The sequence below is a fragment of the Mobula birostris genome, chromosome 9 (assembly GCF_030028105.1).
Source record: "Mobula birostris isolate sMobBir1 chromosome 9, sMobBir1.hap1, whole genome shotgun sequence".
Taxonomy (NCBI): domain Eukaryota; kingdom Metazoa; phylum Chordata; class Chondrichthyes; order Myliobatiformes; family Myliobatidae; genus Mobula; species Mobula birostris.
In genome coordinates, this window is record NC_092378.1 from 126839470 (window position 1) to 126860565 (window position 21096).

General features: G+C 41.0%; 1 protein-coding gene across 5 annotated transcripts in view; it reads right to left on the reverse strand.

The window, feature by feature from the left end:
• Positions 1–21096, reverse strand: part of iqck (IQ motif containing K) — a 94604-nt gene that overhangs the window by 44523 nt on the left and 28985 nt on the right. For 4 of the 5 annotated variants that reach the window (XM_072268772.1, XM_072268773.1, XM_072268775.1 and 1 more), the window contains 4 exons: positions 18112–18256; positions 8785–8882; positions 5150–5179; positions 649–701 (listed from right to left, as the gene is read on the reverse strand). In XM_072268772.1, the coding sequence (XP_072124873.1) occupies positions 649–701; positions 5150–5179; positions 8785–8882; positions 18112–18256 (326 nt within the window). The remainder of the gene's footprint in view (positions 1–648; positions 702–5149; positions 5180–8784; positions 8883–18111; positions 18257–21096) is intronic. The other variant, XM_072268774.1, reaches the window with a different exon arrangement.

Consider the following 21096-nt stretch of genomic DNA (forward strand, 5'->3'; position numbering starts at 1 on the left):
TAAGACACTAGTCAGACTGCGTTTGGATATGAAAGGATATGTTGTCATTGGAGAGAGTCCAGAGGAGGTTCATAAGGATGATTCTGGGAATGAAGGGGTTAACATGTGAGGAGCATTTGGCAGCTTTGGGCTTGTACTCAGTGGATTTTAGAAGAATGTGGGGCCTTCTCATTAAAACCTATCAAATATTGAAAGGACCATATAAGGTGGATGTGAGAGGATGTTTCCTATGGTGGGGTTATCCAGAACTAGAGGGCACAGCCTCAAAGTTGAGGAGCGACCTTTTAGAACAGATATAAGGAGGAAGATAGTAGGGAGTAGTGAACCTGTGGAATGCTCTGCCGCAGACTGCGGTGGAGATCAAGTTCATGGGTATATTTAAGGCGGAAGTTGATAGTTTTCTGATCAGTCAGGGCATCAATGGAAATGACGAGAAGGCAGGTGTATAGGGTTGAGTGAGATCTGTGATTAGCCATGATGGAATGGCAGAGCAGACTCGGTACGCTGAATGGCCTTATTCTGCTTCCAAGTCTTATACACAGAATGCTGGAGGCAAGCCAAGAGAATAAATAGTTGATGTTTCGGGGTGAGACCTTTTATCCAGTCTGGAAAGGAAGTGGGCATAAGCCAGAATAAGAAGAAACTTACTTGTACAACCATTCTGCCAGAAAGTCACAAGCATTGAACTTGGTCCTTTTTCTCTGTAAGTAAGAGCAAAAGCAAGATTTCAAAATTAATTAACTGGTATGCATTAAGAATTGTAGAACCTCTCTCTCCTGGACAAAAGTTGGGAGACACATTGTTATATAAAGATAGGGGAGGACAAGAAGCAGCATTAAAAATGCCATGGAGGAAGTAGAAACTCATTCACTCCCAGAATCTTGAGGACTTTATTGTGCCCACAAGGCAAGATTTCAACTAGTTTTTTTTCCTCTCTGGCGTGTGCCTCCATTAAATTACTCAGAATTTCCCAACAGCACAATCTATAGGTTGTTGTACAGCAGGATGGTAGGTGCTGGGGGAATAAAACTGGGACAGCGATAATGATAGGGCTTCTGTGCCCCAAGATAGTGATAATAGAAATACTACAATGTGTCAGATAAATGTATGGCTGAAAGAATGGTGTAGAAGGATAGGTGTTATGTTCCTGGATCATTGAAACCACTTTTGGGGAAGATGAGACCCGCACAAACAGGAAGGGTTGCATCTTAATCAGAATGAGATAAACAAACTTGCTGGAAGGTTCACAAGTGTTATTGGGGTAGGCTTAAAGTGAGTTGACAAGGAACGGGGTCTCAAAGTATTTGTTCAGATGGAGAAGTACAATCACCTGGAGAAGAAATAATGAGCAAGTATAGTAGGCAAAATGGGCAGGTGGATATCAAGGGAATTCAAAGCTAAGTGGAATTCATTTTAATGGATGGAGATGAACTCAATCTTTAATTAACAAAGGGGGAGGGGGAGAGATAGTGGTGCTATCACTAAAACATAATTGAAGGATGGACAGGACTAGACTCTCAGTATCCCAGGTTATAAAATTTTAAAGTAAAACAGAGGGAGTAAAAGGGGAGTAAGTATTACATTGTTGCAAGGGTTTATTACAGTACAGTAAAAAGCTTGCTTTGCATAGTGTTCATACAGATTAAATCATTACACAGTGCATTGAGGTAGAACGGTACAAAATAACAATGCAAAATAGACAGTAACAGCTACAGAGAAAATGGAGTGTAGATAAACAATCAGGTGCAAGATCATAACGAGATAGACAGTGAGGTCAAGAGTCCACCTTACTGTACTAGGGAACCATTTAATAGTCTTCTAAAATTGTCATGAGCCCTTCGGCTTACCAACGAGTGTTAAGCCCTTGTGTTTTCAGTTTAATCATGTCAAGTTAATTGTAGCTGGCACATGTTTCCAGGATTCTATGATTATTTAAAGAGGTCTTCTGTTCAGTGCCTGAGTGGAGTTGTTGTGTCAGAGAGGATGGAAAACCTTGTGGTGTTGCTCCTCTGGGGCTAAAGTTCTGGTGTTTGGCCTCCTGTTTCCGTCTCTTCCTGGGGGTCCTGCAATTTCTCTGTGCCTGGGTCTGGTCCTTTGTGGGAGCACCATGACAGAATGACTCCACTAATATGGACCCAATGGACGTTCTGAGCTTCTCCAGTCTATGCTCAAGTTTTTTCTGAGGTTCTCTGGGTAAACAAGCCTCCCATGTTATGCTTTTTTTTTCCTCAGACATGCCGTTTCTGTGTCAAATGCAATGTTTCTGACCAATATGATCTTGCTATGCTTCCAAGTGAAATGCAATGCCTCTGAGGGAATGAACTGTCTTGTGGTGTTGCACAGTCATTCCTCTGAGGCCCTGTTAGTATTCTGTTGTTTAATCTCTTGTTTCTGTCTCTTCCTGGGGATCCTGCTGTGCCTCCATGCCTAGGTCTAATCCCTTGTGATTGCATAATGACAAAAATAGTTATGGAAAAGAAAAGGGATAGCTTAGTAGTAGTAAAGGTCTTAAATTGAGGGAGGGCCTAGTTGACTATGGAAGGACCTGGCAAAGAAAGATGGGAGCATCTACTTGCAGGCAAGTTGACTTCTGCAGAAACTGGGTAACTATAAACTTCCGAGCCTAACCTAAGTGGTTGGGATGATAGAGGAAAAAAATCTAAGGGAGTAGATTAATGGTCACTTGAAAAGGTGAAGAGTGATCAGAGACAGCCAATGTGATTTTGTCAAGTGCAGAGCCTGTCTGGTCAATTTGATGAATTCCTTGAAGTAATAAAGTGTATCAATGAAAGCAAAGCAATGGATGAGACTTACATGAACTTTAGTAAAGCCTTTGATAAAATCCACATGGGAGACTGGTTCAAAAGGTTAGGATTGAAGGGTAAGCTGACAAACTGGATGCAAAATTGGTTTGAGAATGGGAAACAGGTAGAGTGTTATTTTAATGATTGGATGCTAGTAACCACTGGGTCATACAAGGATTGGTGCTGGAACTTTGCTATTTGTAACATATGTGAATAACTTTGATGAAGATGTGGGAGGCAAGGTAAGTAAGTTTGCAAATTACACAAAGATGGGCAGAATGGTAGATAATGTAAAAGGTAGTCTTGGGCTGCAGAGAGATATTAATGTGTTACCGAAATGGGCTAAAAAACAGATCTAGTTTAATCTAGAGAAATGTGCAGTAATACATTTTGAGAGCACTAATGAGGTTAAAATTAGTATTCAACCCTAGCTACATATAAGTGCCTCAGACTTGCGCAGTACTATACATTATGACTGGTAAGGTTTTAAGGCCTATTGAAGAACAAATGGGCTTTGGAGTACAAGTACAGAGAGTTTTGACAGTGAAAATGCAGGTAGATAACATGATATTGCCTTCATTAATCAAGTCACTGAAGACAGAAGTAGGGAGGTTCCAACTTTATAAAACATTGCGTGAACCTCTGCTGGTGCACTTCTAGTCACTATAATGTGATGAAAGGATATGATAATGCTGGGGAGGATGTACAGGACATTAACTAGGATGTTGCTTGGGATGGAGCTATTTGTTTATAAGGACAGATTGGAGAAACTATCTGATCTGCCTGGAATGGAGGAGGTTAAGAGGGGCATGATTGAGGTATATAAAATTATGAAGGATATATATTGGGTGGACTACATTAAACCTTTCTCTTATCAGGCAGATGAAGTAGAGGACATAGGTTTAGAATAAAGGGAAAGATTTAGAGGTTATGAGGGGTAGCTTCCACCTAAAAGTGGTAAATAGGTGGAATGCAATGGCTGAGAGTGTACTTGAAGCTGGGCTGCTACCAGCACTTAAGATGTGTTCAGTTGAGCACTACAATTACTTAGGCATTGAGAGCTACTTATTAAATGCTGGGCAATAGAATTAATATGGAAGAGTGCTCACTGTCTGATAAGAACAAGTGGCTTCTTTACATGCTGTACAATTTTATGATTCAATGATTCTAAGCCCATCTATTGATCATTCATGTATGAAGATTTTTCTGATAAGTCTATTTTAGCTTAAACCTGTATTTCTCAATTCTGCTCTTGCAATTTAAAATGCCATAAAATTACATTCTCCATACCATTTAATTTGACATCAGATACCCTCCAAGGTACTTTTCATCAATCTTGAAAAGACCACATTTTCAATTTCTTTTTGCCATAATCTCTTGGTCATTGAATATTATAGCATAAATAAGACAATAAGAGATTCAGATTCATTTATTTATCACATGTACATCGAAAAATACAATGAAATGCGTTGTGGGGGTAGAGCTACAATGATGTTGAAAGTGACTTCTTCTAGCTCATCTACGGAAAGAGCTTAATTTTTACCTTTTAATGTCTCTCTTTTTCCTTTCCAAAGTGGATGGGATTCTATCAAAGACCCTGACCTGGAGCTACATTCAAACTTCGGTTCTTTGTGGCAATGGGACCCACTCCCAAGACTCACTGGCTGGCCGTTTTTTAATATCTTAGGGATGCAGCCTAGAAGACGAGTGTGCCTTTGGGGTTCCGAGGCTTTACAGCCCAGGGGACGAGCCGATTTTATGTTGATGCTACTGACTGAAGTGCCATGGGAGAAAACAGAATATCAGGAACAGCGGAGCAGCTGTCGGAGGTCTTGGTACCTGGCGAATTGCTCTCTTTCTCTCGTTGGTGGCGGGGGGAATAGTTTGTTGTCAATTCTCCAGCTGGAAAACTCTTTTGGGGGGGTGGGTGGAAACAACAAGGCTGACTTTAACACTAGAAATCAGCAAGTAGTTTTTTTGTGTCATGTTAGTTGATGCTTTTTGCTGAAATGAGTGGGAGGGGGTTAGTGCTCTGCTGCCTCTTTGTGCGTGGAAGGGGTGGGGTAGGGGCTTTGGGCATGGAGGAGGCGGGGTAGGGGGCTTTGGGCGTGGAAGGGGCAGTATCGGGGGCTTTGGGTGTGGAAGGGGCAGAGTAGGGGGGCTTTGGGTGTGGAAGGGGCAGAGTAGGGGGGCTTTGGGCATGGAAGGGGCAGAGTAGGGGGCTTTGTGCATGGAAGGGGCAGGGTTGGGGGTTTTGTGCATGGAAAGGGTGGGGGAAGGGGCTTTGGGCGTGGAAGAGGCAGGGTAGGGAGCTTTGGGGTTCTAATATTTTTACTGTCACTTACTCTCTGGCACTCTTCTGTTTTTGTGGATGTCTGCGAAAAACAAAATTTCAGGTTGTATATTGAATGCATTTTCTGTTATTAAATGGAATTATTGGAACGAACAACCAACACAATCTAAGGATGCACTAGGAAAGTTTGCAAGTGTCACCACACATTTCAGCATCAATATAACATGCCCACAAAAAGAGAGGAGCCAAATAATTGAAAAAATTATGAAAAGCAATGCCACAGGAATAGACCAGTGATTCTTGTGATACATGAGATGCTGGGTTCAAAATTCTGGTCTTAAAGTAAAATTAGCCTTTGCATTCTTTAAGTTGGGCTCAAGAAGTGACCTGGAAAGCGGATACAAATTAGAAACAAAAGTTTACTTGAAGGTTATTGAAAATAGGCTGAAGGACAGCTTCAGTCAGTTATAAGACGCATGGAAGGTCCACATGTATGATAAAGATGAACTGTTGATCTCTCAATCAGCCTTGCTGTGGCATTTCCAGTTTATCTGTCTCCGTGCACTGCACTTTGTAACTGTAACACAATATTCTGCATTCGTTCCCTTTTTACTAACTCAATGTACTTATTCATGGAATGATCTGTATAGATGGCATGCTAACAAAGGTCTTCACTGTGTCTTGGTACAGGTGACAACACCAATCCCTTCACTGACTGATTTTCATTAGACCAGGAAGAACACAATACAGAACACAATACATATGACTTTGACTTGATGGTAGATTAATGCAAGTTCAAAGTCCAGTTATTATCAAAGTACATATATGTCACCATATACAACCCTGAGATTAATTTTCTTGTGGGCATACTCAAATCCATTATACCGAGGAATTTAAAGTTGCTGACCCTCTCCACTCTGATACCCTGATGAAACCTCCGGTTTCCTTTGGCTGAAGTCAATAATCAGCTCCTTGGTCTTGATGACATTGCGTAAGAGGTTGTTGTTATGACACCACAATGCCAGATTTTCAATTTCCCTCCTATATACTGATTCGTCATCATCGTTGATATGGCCTACAACAGCAGTGTCATCAGCAAGCTTGAATATGGCATTGGAGCTGTGCTTAGCCACAGTCATAAGTGTAAAGCAAGTATAGCAGGGGAATACGCTTGAGGTGCACCTGCGCTGGTGGAGAGTGTGGAGGAAATGCTGTTGCCAATCTGAGCTGATTGGGATCTACAAGTGAGGAAATTCACAATCCAACTGCACAAGGAGATATTGAGGTCAAGGTCTTGGAGCTAATTGATTAGTTGTGAGGAGATGGTGGTATTGAATGCTGAGCTATATTCAATAAAGAGCATCCTGATGTATGCAGCTTTGCTGTCCAGATGTTCCAGAGTTGACTGAAGAGCCAATGCGATGGCATCTACGGTAGACCTGTTGATCCAGTCCACCAATTAGAATGGATTCAGGTCACTTCTCAGGCAGGGATCGATATGTTTCATCATCAACATCTCAGAACACTTCTTCACTGTGAATGTAAGTGCTGCTAGACCATAGTCATTGTTGAAGACTGCTTAAAGCAGATAGGTACCACAGACTTCCAAAGCGCGAGGCTAAAGATCTCAGTGAACACTCCAGCCAGTTGATCAGCACAAGGTTTTAGTACTTGACCAGGTACCTCATCTGGCAGGATGCTTTTCATGGGTTCACTCACTTGAAGGCCTCAGAGACTGACTCAGAATGATTCATGATCTTCAGAAATATGCTAATTTTTCAAAAAGGAAGCATTCACTTCCTTGCATTTATACAGCTAATCTTCCCTCCAGATGATGAACTTCATGCTCATAGTTAACTTCAGTGGCAAACAATTTCAAGAGAGATATAAAATTGCTTTCTATTGGTTATCACCTACTTTCTCCAAAAATAAAACTAAAAGTTACCTGCATTTTCAGAAAGAGGACAAAAGGAAATTGGATTATATTGGTGGCAAGCAGAGGAATCAGTCTTGAGAACTTTGTGCCTGTAGATCTGGAATTGTAAATAAAAACTGACTACAGGAAGGATGTGGAAACTATAGAAAGGGTGCAGAGGAGATTTACAAGGGATTGGAGAGCATGCCTTATGAGAATAAGTTGAGTGAACTTAGCCTTTTCTCCTTGGAGTGACACAGGATGAGAGGTGACCTGTTAGAGGTGTATAAGATGATGAGAGGCATTGATTGTGTGGATAGTCAGAGGTTTTTTCCTAGGGCTGAAATGGCTAGCCTAAGAAAGGCACAGTTTTAAGGTGCTTGGAAGTAGGTACAGAGTAGATGTCAGGGGTAAGCTTTGTACACAGAGAGTAGTGAGTGCATGGAATGGGCTGCCGTTGATGGTGGTGGAGGCGGATACAATAAGGTCTTTTAAGAGACTTCTGGATAGATACATGGAATTTAGAAAAATATAGGGCTATGGCTAACTCTTAGGTAATTTCTAAAGTAAGTACACGTTCAGCACATCATTGTGGACCGAAAGGCCTGTATTGTGCTGTAGGTTTTCTATGTTCCCATGAAGTAAAAAAATAAAGGAAATATCTGCACTAAATATACATTGTTGTTTTTAGATATCTTACCCAGATTAGAATGAAAGGGAAACAGTTGCGTAAGCACACAAGGTGTAGAAACATGATACTAAGGAAACACCACAAATACTCCATAGCTTTTTTAAGTAAAAAGCACATGTGTTTGGATATGATAGATTATTGGTTAGTCATTTTAAATATTGCTCTCATTGCAAATTAAATTTGCAAAGATTAACAATTAATCATTTTATTTCTTGTGGAGACTACATTTAATTAGAAATGCTAACTGGTCGACGACAACTCGAGTACTCAATAGTTGAGTGCACGCCAAATGATAGTAAATTTGTGTGCCAAGACAGTAAGTAACTTCATTTGTTTCATTTATTAAATAAATTTCATCAGCTCTTATTTAGACTAATGGTGGAATATTATACAGTATAATTTCCTTCGTTGGAAAGTTGAAACAATGCTGTTCGACTTCTCCCATACTTCCCTTTGGCAAGAAATGGACGGAAGACAAGCTACAAGTGCAATCATGCAATGAGAGGCCAAGGAGGGTAGAGCAAGAATATTAACTACAGTGCTCTGGAAAGTGAACTTTGATGAAAAGTTAGAAAGCTGCTGAGATAATATTGCTGGGTTTTAAGCACGGATAAAATAAACAGGATTTGTCTTATTCCTGTATCTGATGAGTCTATATCAAATTAAAAAATTAAACAGCAAAGCAACAATTTGGAATGTAAACCTTCAAATAAAAGGTTAATCTATATGATTAAGAAACCCAATGTAGTGGTACAAAATGACGGTGCTTATATTTACATGAAGTGTCAGTAAAGATAAAATTAAAATATGCAATTTAGTGGGAATTTCAATTAATGATTGAGTGGACTGCTGATTTCACACAGGACAGATTAAACTAAAGACGCTAAGCAAAGGCAAAACATTTATTAAGTATATGTGATGAGGGAAAGATTGATTTGTATCACATATATGCAGCATAGTGTTCCAAGAATACCACTGGCCTCTCAGGGGAACTAAGACAAGAAAATTATGCTTGGAAAGTTAGCATTAATTTCAAAATTCATTTGCTGTAAATATCAAATGACTGTTAAACATCACTGACCTCAAAACATTTCTCCTTTTTAGCTTGTGTAAGGGTTTCAAACAAGCCTGGGAGAAGCACTGGGAATATGTAGTGTTCCAAATATTGTCTTGGAGAACCTTCACAGATTAAGAGGAGAAAATGAAAATCATAAAGAAAGAAATTGATATATTACAAAAATCTTAAACAATGCTTAGGAAGGAGTTAAACATTTTATCTAATTGTTTAATTGGCTATTTTTGATGAAAGAGTCACAAAAATAGTGGCTGCACTTTGTCTTAATGATGATATAAATCAGAAGGTCACCATAGTTTATTTATGGAAATTGATTCAACCAAAAACTCCAATCAATACTTTATTCCAGTTCAATTACGTAGCAATGTAAGAGGAAGGAGACTATAACCAGCACTATGGATGGAAGAGGTGATAAGAAAAAGTAAAACTCTTTTCCCTCAATAGTATCTCAAAATCAATGCAAAGGTTTCTGCTGGAATGGGCAAGGTGGCTTCATTATGATTTCCTCATTCAATGCCACTCAAACACCTGAGTTCTTCCAGCAGTTTTGGTATTCCATGTTACAGCATCTGCAGTCACTTTTGTGCCTCCAATGACTATTATAGCCGTTAGAGAGAAAGCAGTAACAGGAGGTATTAAACTTGAAATGTTTACCGATTTTGGACCTACTATAACTGAGCAACTGTCTTGTTCTAACATATTACAAGATTGTTCATTCTATTTTGATTTTTCTATTAATTGCATAGTCTGTGGGAAAGTTGTGCTGAATAGAAAAGCAATTGTTCAATGAATAGAATTGCTCAGTGGAAGTATTCTTATCTCTGAATCTGATGTTTGTGGATCTAAAACTCAATTTTTAAAATGTTTTCTTTGATCTGGAAAGATTTATCAAGACACTTCACAGGAGCATTGGAAAACAACAATTGATTTAACCAACAGGAAGAATTTGGTTAAAGGTGGACTTTAAAGAATGAGTGGGAAGAGAAGGGAAGAGAGGAAAGAAAAGTGAAAAATAAGAGTAGAGAGGGAAGATAGGAGAGAAAGGATGGGGCAAAAATAGAGGAGAGAAGAGTAAAAAGGATAGTGGGATATAAGGCAGGTTATTTCAGAGCTTTGGTTCTTGGTAGGTGAAGGCACAGTGGAACTGTTAAATTAGAGTGCTAGTACCATACTGTATAGTAGAGTTGATAAGACTGCGATTTCTAAGACAAAGAGGGGTTGTGACCATGAACCGCTTAAGTAAATGTAAGAATCTTAAAATTAAGGCATTACTTAAATGAATACCAATGCAAGTCAGTAAGCAGACTGAAAATGGTGAATGGGAGCTAACTCAAGTTTGAACATAAAGGGCAGAGTTTGGATTGAAAATTCTGACATATTTGAATAATGAATGCCAGCCAAAGTTCAATAAAATAGTCAAATTTAGTGGAATAAAAGGTTTCAGCAGCAAATGAGGCCCAGCAAAGCTGGAGTGATGTGATGGAAGTGGAATGAAGTAGTGCTACTGATGCTATGTATCATTATTTGAAATTTGGCTTGGTTAAATAAAACAAAAAGGTTGCAAACTATCTGGTTTAGTAATACTGTTGACATAAAGAGGAATGGGACTCCTGTCTGCAGGCTAACTGATCAAGTACTGTCATGGCAGAAGAGCCTCAAATATTAAATCAAAGGTCTATCTACTGTATCTTTGCATATGAGGGAAAAGATTATGAAACACTACAGAAATATATTAGCTAGTCACTGTTTTATTGTTGGTTTTGAAATTGTGTACAGATTGTCTGTTATACATATACATAAACAAAAATGTAAATATTCAGACTATTAATTAGCTAGGACATGCTTTGGTGAGTTCCATGGATTAAAAATGCTACAAATACTAAGTGGTAATATCAAGTTGACATCCTGAACTTGCTCAAGTCCTAATTTTCTTTCTCACCGACTGCCACATTCACTATTTGGCAATGCTGCCAAAGTTCAATTTTACCCCTATGATTAGTTCCACCCCTCTCTTAGCATTCAACTCAATTTCCGCCTCCATATTATACACTGAATTTATGCCAAATTCCACTTGAAAGCTTTATTTGGGCAGCTGGTGAGGTATTTTCCTAACACTCAAAAATAACATACAAACTATGGGGTTTCTTTCCTAAATCTATTTATATGACTTTGTCTCCACTGTAATTTATAAAGATGTTTGCATTATATTTTACTAGTTGTTAGGCAATTTTGATCCGATAATGCTTAAATGAGAGGAAACTTAAATTCCTGGGCCATGTCATCAGAAAGGGAGAAATAGAATGGCTTACATTGCAAGGCCGTATGCCTGGGAAACACGGTAGAGGACAGCAAAGAAGAAAATATATGGACACTGTAAAAGAACTAACAGATCTAAGTGTGCGAAATATCATTGACGCTGCGTGGGATCGTTCGATCTGGAGAGCGATGTAACGCGCAAGGCATATGAAGAGAGAGAATGCTTAATACTAGATTGTCAATTATGATTAGGTTGACTATGATTACGATCGATATTATTTTTCCATTCCTTCTAGAGCCAGTAAAAAATATACTTCTGGTAAAGGACTAAAAAGACCGACCAGGTGAACGTGTGGCTAAAGGGATGGTATAGATTTGAGGTCCTTAGACTTTTGGATCATCAGAAACATTTTTGATGTAGCTGGAACTTGTTCAAGTAGGCTAGTTTGTACCAGACCAGTATGGGTTCTTTCTCACTTGCTGGGAGGTTTGCTCATGTTGTTGAGGAGGATTTAATTTCATTTGGAAGGGACACAGAATAAGTACACAGTTGATGATGAGGCCCAGTCAAATAAAGAAGAAAATCTAGGTTAGTCCAGTGGGCAGTGCAGATATGGGCATGATAAGCCACATGAGAGGATCAGAAAGATAAATTGTATCTGTTTTAATGCAAGGAGCCTGAATGGTAAGGCAGATGAACTTGGAGAATTAATCAGCATGTGGAAATATAACATTGAAGAAATCTCTGAACCTTGGTTCAAACAAGTCCAGGGCTGGCAACTTAGTATTCAGGCTATAGGTATGATGGGGGTGAGAGGGAGAAAAATGAAAAAAAAAGGAAGGGGCTTTGAATTATCGAAAACAGGAAGGCATCACTGCAGTAATGATAGTGGATGTCTCAGAGGGCTCTTCAAATGATACCATATGGTTAGAGTTTAGGAATATGTAAAAGACAATCACTCTCTGGGATAAACTACACACATCCCTAGAGTCAGCCAGAGATCAAACAGGAGATATGGAAACAAATCACAGAGCTGAAAAACAGTACGGGATTTAAACTTTCCCAATATTAAATGGGATCATTTTAGTGTGCAAGGATTAGATGAGGAGTAATTTTTAAAATGCATCTAAGAGATCTATTAATGTCAGTATTTTGACATCATAGTAGGGATGGGGCTTTGCTAGATTTAATCTTAGGGAATAAATCAGAGCAAGTGGATGAAATATCAGTGGGTGAACACTGTGTATATAGTGATCATAACTCGATTTATTTCAGAGTAGCTGTGGAAATGGATAAGGATAATTCAGAAAGTGAGTACCTAAACGCTTGAATTGCAGGACGGACCTGACAAGCATTAACCAGAAGTAGTACTTGCAAGTAAATCTACTTTCAGAAAATGGGAGTCCTTTAGAAGTGACATAGGAAGTATTCCGGCCTAAGTGTTCTCACGGGGGTGAAGGGTAAGAACAACATGTCCAGGGAACGTGGATGTCACATGCACACATTCATTATTTTATTTTATTTAGGGATACAACCGGACTAAAGATCTGCACCACCCAGAAACCCACCTACTTAACATTAGCCTAATCACAGGACAATTTCCAATAACCAGTTAATATGCTATCTGATACAACTTTGGGCTATGGGTGGAAACTGGAGCGCTTGGAGGAAACCCACACAGTCACAAGAAGAAGGTGCACAGTCCTTACAGATGGCACCTGAACTGATCTCTGAGTTCAGGAACGCCCCAAGCTGTAATAGTGTGGCATAGCCACTATGCTAGTGTAGCACCCTAATTTATTTATTTATTTATTCAGAGATAGAGTACAGTAACAGGCCCTTCCAGCCCAATGAGTCCACGCCTCCCAAATATAGCCATGTGACTAATTAACCTACTAGCCCATATGCCTTTGGACTGTGGGAGGAAATCAGAGCACCCGGAGGAAACCGACGTGGTTGTGGGGAGAACATACAAACTTCTTTCAGACAGTGGCAGGAATTGCATCTGGGTTGCTGGCACTATAAAGCATTATGCTAACTGCTATGCTGCAGTACCACCAGAGGATAAAGCAAAAGAGCGAGGAGGACTTTGTACCAACTTTATACAGGGGGTGATTGATAAGTTTGTGGCCTAAGGTAGAAGGATTTTAGAAAACCTAGCACATTTATTTTTCAACATAGTCCCCTCCTACATTTACACACTTAGTCCAGCGGTCGTGGAGCATACGGATCCCCTCTTTGTAGAAGTTGACATCTTGGACCTCCAGAAAGTGGTCCACAGCAGGGGTGATTGATAAGTTTGTGGCCTAAGCTAGAAGGAGATGAGTTATACAGCTCTCATCACGTGCACGTGCAGTTCAACTCTTTGAGTGATTATGCAGAAAGTTTGAAGTTAATAACTCATCTAAATGTTAAAGAGAAGTAGAAAGAGTAAAAAATAAGTTACCACAAACAGTCTAACAGGAGGGGGTCATCACTTCCCTAGTTATAGGATGATTCATTATGGAGCCTAATGGCTGAGGGTAAAAATAACCTCATATAGCAGTCTTTGTAGCAGCACAGTTGTCTTAGTCTATTAATAAAAGTGCTCCTCTAGTTCAGCCAAGGTAGCATGCAGGGGGTGAGAAACATTGTCCAGAATTTCCTGGATTTTCCGTAAGGCCCTTTGTTCCACCATAGCCTCCACTATGTCCAGTTTGACTCCTGTAACAGAGCCAGCCTTTCTAATCAGATTATTGAGCCCGTTGGCATCACCCATATTGATGCCATTGCCCCAGCACACAACCGTATAGAAGATTGTACTGGCGACAACAGACTGGTAGAACATATTGTATGAAGGAGAAGCCTGCATACTCCAAAGGACCTCATTCCCCTCAGGAAGTCGAGGCAACTCTGGCCCTTCTTGTACATAGCCTCTGTATTGGTGCTCCACTCAAATCTGTCATCCAGATGCACCCCCAGGTACCTCTAGGTCCTTACCACATCCACGTTCTCACCATCAATAGTAACAGGGAGCAATGCAGGCTTAGCCTTCCTAAAGTCCATCACCATCTCCTATGTCTTTCTAATGTTGAGCTGCAGATGATTCAGCTTGCACCATCTGACAAAGTCCTCCACCAGGGCCCTGTATTCATCCTCCGTCCTTCCTTTGTGCACCCAACTATTGCTGAGTCATCAGAATTTCTGCAGATGACATGAATCAGTGTTGTATCTAAACTTCAAGTCATACTGGGTGAATAGGAAGGGAGGTAATACCCTGTGGGGCCCCAGTGCTGCTTATTGCCATGTCTGACACACAGCTCTGAAGCTACACAAACTGCCAGTCAGCTATGGCCCAATTCTGGTAAATGGGACTAACATAGATACATAGATGGGTAAGCAGTTTCTAACATCTATTATGAACATGCTATCAATAGCACAGACATGGTGAGCTGAAAGGTCTGTTTCTGTGTTATATAACTATAGCTCAAAGGGGGTATGGTAGACTTACACATTTTATATGCCAAGATCGTGAATTTCAGTAACCTATTCAATATGATGACATCATGTTCAAGGTAGATGATATAAATTGTTGAAATGTTGAACTAACATGAACAAAAGAAATTTTTCAATCTTTTTGATTAATTGTTGGGGAATTCCAAATGCAAAGAGTAAAGAAAGGAAACTTTGAGTAGACATAGACCACTGGGCAAAAAGCTTTGTTTATTTTAACTCAGTTCAGTAATGAGTTTCGTATTTTGGAGATACTTAGAAGGTAAATGGTGAAATTTGTCATCATTTCAAATCCAGTCCTTTGTTCAGATACTTATTTTGGAAATACTTATGAACATCTTTTCTAAAAGCATTTGAATGTGTCAATAATAAACTACAAAAGTGAAGAATAATACTCTTCCTGTTTCATAATGTTGACAATACAATGGATTCAGGTTAGTTGGGACACATCAGACCAGTACATTTCAGTCCAATTAAGCAGCTCCCCCAATTAGCCGAATTTCATGGAAGTAGTTAAAAAGGTATAAAAAAAAAGATAAACTACCATTTAACTGAGTAACAAATTATGTATTTAAATGAAATAAAGAACACATTAGAACACTATCAATACTATCAAATTAGTACTATAAAACTGTATTAGTTCCCTATAGTTATTGACGGAGGAATTATTGCTGCCATGTTCTTTTGATTGACTATAAATGAATAAAATCAACATAGATACCTAGTAACACATTCAAAATGCTGGAGGAACTCAACAGGCCAAGCAGCATCTATGGATAAAAAGTACAGCCAACGTTTTGCGGTGAATCCCTTTCAACAGAACTGCAGAAATAAAGCTGAGAAGTAGATTTAAAAGGTGGGGGGGAGAGAAGAAAGAACCACCAGGTGATTGGTGAAACCAGGAGGGGGACAGATGAAATAAAGAACTGGGAAGTTGATTGGTGAAAGAGACAGAAGGCCATGAAAGAAAGAAAAACAGGGAAGGAGCACCAGAGGGAAGTGATAGGCAGGCAAGGAGACAATGTGAGAGAGGGAAAAGGGGATGGGAAATGGGGAAGGGGGGTTGGGGTTGGGGGGCATTATCAGCAGTTTGAGAAATCGATGTTCATGCCATCAGGTTGGAGGCTACCCAATGGAATATAAGGTGCTGTTCCTCCAACCTCAGTGTGGTCTCATCACGACAGTGGAGGAGGCCATGGATGGACATATCGGAATGGGAATGGGAAGTAAAATTAAAATGGGAGGCCACTGGGAGATTTTGCATGTTCTGATAGACGGAGCCTAGATGCTCGGCGAAGCAGTCTCCAATTCTACGTCGGATCTCACTGATATACAGGAGGCCATACCGAGAGCACCGAACACAGTAAATGACCCCAACAGACTCACAGGTGAAGTGTTACCTCACCTGGAAGGACTGCTTAGGGCCCTGGATGCTGGTGAGGGAGAAGGTGTAGCGATAGATACCTAGTGTTGATAATGCACTGCCTTCATAAAACTTTTGACAATTGTATCCTGCAAATCTTCACTTTCATTGTACCATTCAAAATAATTGTCAATACCTTCAATTTCTTCGTAGTTCCTAACATGAAATAGTGAAATAATTTCATTTTCACTCCTGGCTGGTTCTGGCATCTCCAAGCCTGACTACTTGGAACTCCAGTGAGCAAAACACTACTGAAATGTCTTACTGCTTATTTCTCACCACCTATCAGTGACAAAATTCATGCATTTTTAACACAAATACACGTAATTGATGCTATTTAAAAACTGTTTGCTCTAAGCATGGTGCAGTGCCTGCCACGCAAGTCCATGTGCCTATCACTAGTTAGAAATTGTTCAACAACAGTCTCCAGTCCCAATTAAGCTGCAGAGTGTCCCAAATAAGTGAAAGGAATCCCGGCTATTTTCTTGATTAGTTTTTGTTCTTTAAGAGATATTTCAAATAAGCAGTTACCCCGATTAACCGATGGCTCAATGAAGTGGAATCATTGTACTTAGATAATTTTTCCCATTATTAACTAAATGTTAAAGGGAAGCTTCCATTATACATGTTGACATTAAACAGTGTGATAGAGAAGAACATAATGGACAAGAACTCTACTTCATGTGAAATAATATTAAAAATTAAATTTGCTACTGATCTAAATGTCAGAAACAGAATCAAAATATCTAGATCATACAGTGGAAAGATTATTAGCTAAAGTATTCTTCCCAAACTTTTCAAAAAATGTTTCTACATATTTGAGGTCAGGAAGAAAAAGGTATCCTAGACTTCTTGACAGAAAGGCCATAGTCAGTTCATGTTGGCAGAAACATCTCATGCTGAGCACCAACACTCCCCAGGGTTGTGTGCTTAGCCTGCGGATGCATGACGACACTGCTAGATACAGTTCAAACTGAATCCTCAAGTTTGCTTGATGACACAATAGTGTCATCAACAACGATGATGAGACAGCATACAGACAGGAAGTAGAATAGTGCGAACACAACCACTTGAGTCTCAACGTGGATAAGGCCAAATGCATGATTATGGACTTTAGGAAGGTGCAGGCTGACCACTCCTCGCTGCACATAATGGACAATCTCACCTGGTCCCTTAATATCATCTCTTTGGTCAAGAAAGCACAGCAGGGTGTCCGCTTTCTGAGGAAAATGAGGCAAGTGAGGATCCCTGCACCCACCATCCCCACCCAATATTCTAACCAATTTTTACAGCAGCACCGTTGAGAATGTCCTGACCAGCTACATCACTGCCTGGTACAAGAATTGTAAGGCATCTGAACACAAGTCCCTACAAAGGATTGCATGATCTGCTGAGAGGATTAGTGGGGACTTTCTTCCATCTAGCAGAGATATTTATCAGGAGAGATGTGTACGCATGCTGTTAGCATTGTTAATGATCCCTCGCGTCCGTCCAACAATGTCTTTAGCCCCCTACCATCAGGCAGGAAGTACCAGAGTATTATGACAAAAACTATTAGGTTGGGGAACGTCTTCTTCCCTTAGGCCAAAAGACTACTGAACTTCCTGCCTCCACCCAAGTTTCATCATGAATGAAGTGCCAGTAACATTATACTGTTTACTTTTTAACTTGTGTTGTTAATGCTCCTTATTATTTGTTAATTTACTCATGGTAATATTACTTTATGTATTATGTGTGTGAGTTTAATGTACTGTGTTGTGCACCTTGATCCGGAAGTACATTGCTTAGTCTGGCGGTATACATGTGTATAGTTGAATGGCATTAAACTGAACTTGAACTTAGTTTGGAAACTCACCAAGGCATAAACAAAGTGGAGATTCCACACTTTTTTCTTCATAATTAAGTGTAATGATTGTAGCTTCAGAAAATCTATCATATACTCGACAAACTATAGTCAGTAGGAATTTTTGAAGGTTGGGTCAAAAAAGAAAATCAGTATAATTTCAGAACAATAATTTCTCTAAAATGACTAAAGGCCTGAATTATCAAAATTAGAAAACTATAAATACTTGGACTATTAAATCATTTCGCCTTGTTTAAAAGAACAAAGAGCTGGAGACTGTATATATATATACCCAAGTACATAAACAGATTCACTTACATGTTCTTGGATCAGGTGGTGAAGGAGGTGGAGGAGGGGGTGGACTTAAAGGGAGTGGAGGTTTCTGAACAACTGCATGACCCAAAAGTGCTGGATGAGAATATTCAGGATTGAAGTGTTCTAACAACGAAGTATCCACTGAAACCTAGAGAGAGAGAATAACATTCATCGCTTGATTAATGAATATACAATACAAGGATGAAGAACAGATGGGACATGTGAAAAGAGACAAGAAGAAGGTATACACATATGTCTTGTTACATACACCTGTTAGGGTGCATTCTCCAGATACCTTATAAAGTAACCGTAGCCTTCAGCCAAGAGTAGATGTCATCAGGTGGTTCCCAAACTTCACCGAGTGTTTCAACCCTTAACCACGACACTCTCCAGTTGGTGGGCCAGCAGTGGTGGCCAAATCACTGCCCATCTGCTCCTGGCTTCTAGCTTCCCTCCTCTCACCTACTCCAAATCCAACAAGAGGTTCGTTCTGCCTCCTCCCCCATCTTATGAGCTGCTTGTTTTTTGCTCCTTTCGTCCAGGCCCAGAGCATGACATTAAGGCCTGCACTAAGGGCTGATACTTCAAGGCCTTTCCCTCATGGGCCTCTACCCATCCCTCCTCCCGCAGCACAGCCAGCTCAACCATAATTATTTTCCTGTCTTAAGTTGACCACAGTACAATGTCTGGGCGTAGGGTTGTGTGCACCACATCCGGGAACTGCAGCTTCCTTCCCACATTGACCCTCATCTCCCAGGACTTGGCTGTTAGCAGCAGACTGGGCTTTGGTTGTTTAGTTACGAAAGGCCTGGCTGCCTCTTTGATGAAGGTGATGGCCTTCCTCAAATCTGTGTCAGCTGCCCTCTTCTTGCATCTCTCTCGCTCTAGTGTGTCAGCAAGAGCCAGAAGCACCTTATCATGGCACCACCTATACTATCCTTGAGTTAGAGCTGTTTTACACCCAGACAGTATATGAGCCAGTGCCCCCTTCTGACCACAGAGCTTACAGTTCGGGTCCTCTCTCATCCCCCATGTGTACAGATGTAATGGCGAAGGAAGGGTGTCATATACGGATCGCAAGAGGAAGGAATACGGAAGGGCTCCAGTCTCCATAACTCTGCCCATGAGATCTTGCGCTTGGGCAGATCCCATTTTGTCCAGGCACCCTGAAACCCTTGTTCCACGGCCTTTGACATCCGCTTCTCTCCCTCACGGATCTGTACTTCTACCTGTACCATGTCTTGCCTCTTCCTTATGCTTGCGTTTCCCCACTGCTGGAAGTGAACTGAGCCGAGGTCTTGCCGCCCAACGCAGGGATTGCCATGATATCTCGCAGCTTCAGAGAACACACTGCCTGCTCCACAGCTGTGTTGGCTGCCCACTTGCACCCAGATCTGGCTGTAACGCCTGCTTGCTTTACCAAGACGTCACTGGAATCTCTCAAGCTTAATAAGGCTCTGCATTTTGCCACCTTGAATTCCTCCACAACATATGACAGGGGAAGCTGCAGTTGCCCAGATCGAATATAAAGGCCCACTGAAGAGCAGCTTGGGGGAACTCCCAACCATCTCCGCAGGTGCTTCTTGGCTTTCCTGTCAATGCCCTCTACGGCAGTCATGGGGAACTCATAAAGTGTGAAGAGCCAGAGAAACCTGGGCAGAATGCCATGTTGGTACAGCCAGGTCTTGAATTTACCAGGAAGTTCAGATGTGTCGATCCTCTTCAGCCATTCCTCTGTCTGCTTCACAGCATTGGTGAAATTGGCCCCATCTGTCAGTGACATATTAAACCACTTCCCCAAGCATTTTATTGGGTTATCTTCGATGGAAGGGATGACCTTACCCTGAACTTGGAGGCTAAACTTGCTAGTAACTTTGCCCTTTCTGATCACCATACACCTGGACTTCTTGGCCTTGAGGGACATCCTCACCCAAGTGGCTACATTGTCCAGGGTTTCCAATACCCATCTTGCTTGGACATGTGACACAGTTGTTATAGTGATGTCGTCCTTGAACCCTCGTAGAACCGGATGAACAATACCCGACTCCAGCGTTGGGCCTCGGGTTACATCTTCTGCTGCTGATAATAGGAGGTTCATTCCCATAATAAATAGGGTGGGGGAGATGGTGCACCCTGTTGGAATCCCCTTCTGGAGGTCCTGCCAACTAGTTGTGAAATGGGCTGATGTAAATCTGAGTTTGAATCCTCGTAGGTAGCTGGTGATCATGTCTCAAATAGCCACTGGGATGTAGTAGTGGTCAAGTCCTTCTAGGATGAGGTCATGTGGAATAGACCCGTAGGCCTTTGCGAGGTCTAACCAGACAACTGTTAGGTCTCCTTTTTTCTGCTTGGCCTCACGGATCAAATGGCTAATCATTGAGGTGTGTTCCAGACACCCCGAAAAGCCTGGAATACCGCCTTTCTGGATGGATGTGTTGATATAGCGGTTCTGCGTCATGTAAGAAGTCAGCCTTGCGAGCACAGGAAAGAAAATCTTACATTCCACCTTCCAGGAGAGAAATTGTCCTAAACTGGGCAATTGTGGAAGAACCCTCTTCCTTTGGAATAAAGCATCCTTCTGCCAATTTCCAACTTGATGGAGTAGTACCTTTGGCCCAGATCTTTCCCATGACCTTCCACAGCCTCCGAAGAAGTTTTGAGCATTTCTTATACACCTTATAAGGTACGCCGCTTGGGCCTGAGGCAGCTGATGCTTTAGCTTTCCGGATGATGTCCTGGATTTCCTGCCATGTAGGCCCCTTCACATTCAGCTCAATTGATGGATTTTCTGGTCTACGCACAGCTCGATTGGTTCCGAGTCCCTGACCCCTCCGTGGGTCGCTGTGTGCCTCCCACAGGAACTCCTCTACCTCTGGCTTCGAGCTGGATCGTATACCAGATTTTTGTTGGCCGAGAAGAGTCCTGGTGAAGCTGAATGGATCTCTCACAAACTGCGCTCGACTTTTCTCTTTCTTCCTTCTTTGCTGT